This window comes from Mus caroli, unplaced genomic scaffold (genome assembly GCF_900094665.2).
Source record: "Mus caroli unplaced genomic scaffold, CAROLI_EIJ_v1.1 scaffold_19888_1, whole genome shotgun sequence".
NCBI lineage: Eukaryota > Metazoa > Chordata > Mammalia > Rodentia > Muridae > Mus > Mus caroli.
The window spans coordinates 10387-15652 of NW_018390493.1; the positions used below are offsets into that span (position 1 = coordinate 10387).

The following is a 5266-nucleotide window of genomic DNA, read 5'->3' on the forward strand; positions in this document are numbered from 1 at the left end:
CATACCTTCCCACCAACCCAGCTCTGTGCCTTTCCTTTCTTGAGAACAAACAAACAAACAGGCAAACAAATAAACCAAAATTTAAAAACACAATGAAAATCCACAAGGAAACATGTGTATACATGTAGGATAAACCACAAATTCAGAAAAATGTACTAGCAAAAGTCCAGTAAAATAATAATAAATAAAAACTGCCCAAAGTCCGGGCTGGAGAGATGGCTCAGCTTTTGAAGGCATTGACTGTTCTTCTAGAAGTTCTGAGTTCAATTCCCAGCAATCACACGGTGGCTCACAACCATCTGTAATGGGATCTGATATCCTCCTCTGGTGTGTCTGAAGACAGCTACAGTGTACTCAAATACATAAAATAATTCTTCAAAAAAAAATCCCAGTTACTTCTATAGACTATAATCTTCACAAGATCCCTGATAGAGGAGCATCTATGTCTTACTAATGTTTGTTTTTTGATGTAATTAAATGGTCAATGCTTTCATTATATAAGATACTATGATATATATATATATATATATTAAATATATTATATGTAAAAATTTTATGTGATGTGTTATAAGATATATATTATATGTTATAGTGTATGATATATGTAATCACACATACACATATTTTATTCTAAAGTTCAAAAATTTCTTTTTCCCACTTAAATTTTCACAGTCAGATGTGAGCTGTATTAACTCAAATATATACTTGTTTCTCCAAGTGCCTCCCACTTTTTGCTCTTCCCTGGGGCTTCTGCCATAGGGTCTCCAGATCACTGAGCACACAATGCTTGGATGAGCAGAGCATTGTTATGTAACAGCCTCTCTCCCTTTACTTAGCAGAGGTGGTAAGCCTCTTGCCTCACTCTGCTCTCCTCATGCTCTGATGTCTTAGTCTTGTCTGTCACCCAGTGGACCAGATTTGGTTTGGTCCATGGCTCCNTTCCTCAGACCATCTACCTGGACTTTGGCCCTCCTGAGAGGTGCTCTCTGGCTCTCTGTGCTCTGGGCACTGTTGTCTCCTGCCTGCTGTTCCCGTAGCCCACCCAAATGGCGCTTCTCTACCTCTGAAATTGTCATCCCCAGGAAGGTTCCCCAGAGAATGGGCAAAAGTGATATGTCAGGGCACATCACCTATAGCATGCGCTTTAGGGGACAAAGACATGTGGTCCACATGAAACTCAAGAAAAACATGATTCCTCAAAATTTTCCTGTATATACCTCTAATGACCAAGGAGCCCAGCAGAAGGATTACCCATTTGTTCCTCGGGATTGTTACTTCTACAGCTACCTGGAAGGAGTCCCTGGGTCCCAAGCTACACTAGATACCTGCACTGGAGGTCTGAAAGGCATGATACAGGTGGATGACTTCACTTATGAAATCAAACCGTTGGCATCGTCTTCCAAATTTGAGCATGTAATTTCTCTGCTTGTGGTGGACGAAAGGTCACGTGAGTCGAAAAAGTGTAGAAATGATGAGATTATGGCAAAGGCAGGTGACCTCCCTCAAGAGACTAAGCTCGCTGGAAGTCCCAGAGCAGCCCCTGTATATCTGTGGCGTTACCATTTGAAAGGTGTAGGAATACAGTACACGGTGACTCATGAATTATTCCAACAAACTGGGAGCAATTGCTCCACCTCAGTTGAGTTAATACTGATTATGAACAGCATTTCAGATAGCATTTATAAAATAAGTGGATTGATTGTGTATGCACGTAGTGTATGGATTTGGAATACGAAGAACCTACAAAAAATACCCGATCAATATGACAACAATGCTTGGAATACTATGGCAAGTTTTGGCGTATGGAAAGCTAAAATAGCAAAAGATACTTATGCCACTACAGCTCTTCTGCTTGCCTCAAAACCAAAAGATTCAGATTATGCAGGCTTTCAGGGTGGATTATGTAACCCCAACTGGGGAGTATTATATACATATGTAGGAAAAAACCATTTATTTCTGGCTGGATCTTTCCTGGCACATGCAATGGGTCACCTTCTGGAAGTAAGCCATGATACACCAGGCTGTGTTTGTTTCAGAAGGAGCAGTTGTCTCATGGATGAATTTCCTACTCTTCAGGATATGATTAGCAATTGTTCCCATAATGTGATACATAGGCGGATCCATGAATGGGACCCTTGCTTGAGTTTAGAGCGTCATACAGCTGAAGAAGTAAAGATCCATGCAGTTCCTCGTTGTGGAAATAAGAAAGTAGAGGCCAGTGAGAAATGTGACTGTGGTTCTGTGAAAGACTGTACCACTGATAAGTGTTGTGAAGTCAATTGCGACTTTACTCAGGGCAGCTCTTGTGCTGTAGGAGGTTGCTGTCGATCTTGTAAGTTTGCACCCACTGGAACAATATGCAGAGACAAAAATGGTATTTGTGATCTTCCAGAGTACTGTAGTGGAGTCTCAGAGCATTGCCCAGGAAATTTTTACATCATGGACGGAACTCCTTGTTCTCCACTGGCAGTCTGCATAGCAGGAAACTGTAGTGACCGTCATTTGCAGTGTCAAGCTCTTTTTGGATACCAAGTAAAGGATGGTTCACCAGCATGCTATAATGAATTAAATGTCAAAGGCGACCGATTTGGAAACTGTGGCGTTAGAATCATACGAGGAGGAAGCCAACCTGTCCCATGTCAAAAGGAGGATGTTTTTTGTGGAATGATCCACTGCGATGGTGTCAAGTATATTCCTGGTGGAGGTGAGCACACGACCTTTTATCACCTAAAGGTTCAAGATGTTAAAGAAGTACAGTGCTTTGGGTATGATGCACACCATGGGACAGAACTTCCAGAAATGGGGCTTGTAGTGGATGGTGCAACCTGTGGCCCTGGCAAATACTGTAAAGCTCAAAGATGTGTTGCTCATCCAACTTTGAATTTTAATTGCAACATTAGTTCATGTAACTTCAGAGGGGTGTGCAACAACAAAGGCAACTGTCACTGTGTTCGAGGATGGCAGCCACCACATTGTTTAGAAATAGGAAAAGGTGGTAGTACAAATAGTGGCCCTCCACCTATCATTCAGAAAAAACATAAAGCTGAAATACATGTGAGTGCCAACAGGCTAATAGTCATTTTAAGTATTCGCATGATTCTTATCTTGGCTTCGATTCTTTTGGGGGCAGTTTTTAAAGCAATATTTGTTTCAGAAACTAAAGAAGAGGAGTAACATTCTGCTGTTAACAGACAGTTGACTTCATACCAAACTATTTGACGCCACACAATGGACAAAATCTATGTCAATTACCACAAGAAATTGTTGATGATGTGTAACCATTGGTAAATTGAAGAATTTCATCTTGAAATAAAATCACTGAGGAATTAGCATTGTTTCTATGTTTTTTGTTTGTTTGTTTGGTTTGGTTTTCTTTTTTATTGGATATTTTATTTATTTACATTACAAATGTTATCCCCTTTCCCAATTTCACCGTAGAAACTCCCTCTCCCACCCCCAGTCTTCCTGCTTCTATGAGGATGTGCTCTCATTCACCTACCCACTCACACCTCTCTGCCCTCGAATTCCCATACACTGGGGCATCAAGCCTTTACAGGACAAGGCCATCTCTGCTACATATATGGCAGGAGCCGTGGGTTCCTCCATGTGTACTCCTTGGTTGATAGGTCAGACCCTGCGAGCTCTCGTTGGTTGATATTGTTCTTCCTATGGGGTTTCAAACCCCTTCAGCTCCTTCAGTCTTTTCTCTAACTCCTCCATTGGGGACCCTGTGATCAGTTCAATGGTTGGCTTCGAGCATCCACCTCTGTATATGTCAGGCTCTGGTAGAACCTCTCGAGACAGCTTTATCAAGCTCCTGTCAACATGCATTTCTTGGCATCCACAATAAGTGTCTGGGTTTGGTGAGTATATATGGGATGGATCCCCCTGGTGGGGTTGTCTCTGGAAGGCCTTTCCTTCAGTCTCTGTTCCACACTTTGTCTCTGTATTTGCTCCCATAAGTATTTTGTTCCCCATTCTAAGAAGGACCACACTTTGGTCTTCCTTCTTCTTGAATTTCATGTGGTCTGTGAATTGTATCTTGGGTATTCCTAGCTTTTGGGCTGCTATCCACTTATGAAAATTCAATACCCTTTCATGGTAAAAGTCTTGGAAAGATCAGGAACTCAAGGTCCACACTTAAACATAGTAAAAGCAATATACAGGAAACCAGTAGCCAATATCAAACTAAATGGAGAGAAACTTGAAGCAATCCTACTAAAATCAGGGACTAGATAAGGCTGCCCACTTTCTCTGTACATATTCAATATAGTACTAGAAGTCCTATCCACAGTAATTAGACAACAAAAGGAGGTCAAAGAGATACAAATTGGAAAGGAAGAAGTCAAAATATCACTATTTGCAGATGATATGATAATATACATAAGTGACCCCCAAAATTTTACCAGAGAACTCCTAACCCCCCTCTTTCTCTCTCTCTCTCACACTCTCTCCCTACCTCTCTCATTATTACTCTTTGTGTAAGTGTGAATATAGTTTCTTGTGGAGGCCAGAGTCAGATCCGAGAGAGCTGGAGTTATAGGTAGTTGTGGATCACCCAGCTTGTGTGCTGGGGACCAGACTCAGGGTCTCTGCAAGAGCAGCAAGCACTCTTAACTGCTGTGTCAGCTCTCTAGCCTCTTAATGCCATACAATTTACCACTTCTTAAGTTTGTTTTGAGTGAAATTTTTTTTCTCTTCCTGGTTTATGGTGCTAAGCAGCACAGCCAAGAACCCAGGGTCTTACCCAAGCCAAGTGAATGCCCTGCTTTCTACTCTACTGTGCCCAAACGTTTTGTCACATTCTTTAGACTTCTACAGGTAAAATCTGCTGCTCAGATTTTTTCAAGAAAAGAAAATACGTATTTGTGAAGTTCATTTTTATAGTTTTCTAGAAGCTTCTAGAACTTTGGGTTGCCTTAGTCTATGCTATTCTTACCATTGTCATGGTCTGTTCTCAATTGTATTAGATCATCATCTATTTTATTGTTAATGTAAAATATGAATCAAAAAGACATTTCTAAAATATATGGGTGTGCGAGGAAAGCAGTTTAATGCCTTTTTTAATGTTTGTTTTTCTCTTTACCTCGCTATCTCCCAAATAATTGAGACCAGACTACTATATTTATTTAACAAGCTTTAAGTATACAAGAACTGAGCAGTGTTACTGTGATGGTTTGTATATCCTTGGACCAGGGAGTGGCACCATCTGAAGGTGTGGCCTTGTTGGAATAGGTGTGACCTGGTTGGAATGGGTGTGTCACTG

The 5266-nt window shown here is 41.0% G+C and overlaps 1 protein-coding gene across 1 annotated transcript; it reads left to right on the plus strand.

Annotated features, from left to right (window-relative positions):
• Window positions 1-738: 738 nt before the first annotated feature.
• On the plus strand, window positions 739-3318 carry LOC110288677 (disintegrin and metalloproteinase domain-containing protein 29-like). The gene is made up of 2 exons (XM_021154962.2): window positions 739-2704; window positions 3155-3318. The coding sequence occupies exons 1-2, from the start codon at window positions 931-933 to the stop codon at window positions 3172-3174; spliced, it is 1794 nt and encodes a 597-aa protein (XP_021010621.1). The 5' UTR covers window positions 739-930; the 3' UTR covers window positions 3175-3318.
• The last annotated feature ends 1948 nt before the right edge of the window (window positions 3319-5266 follow it).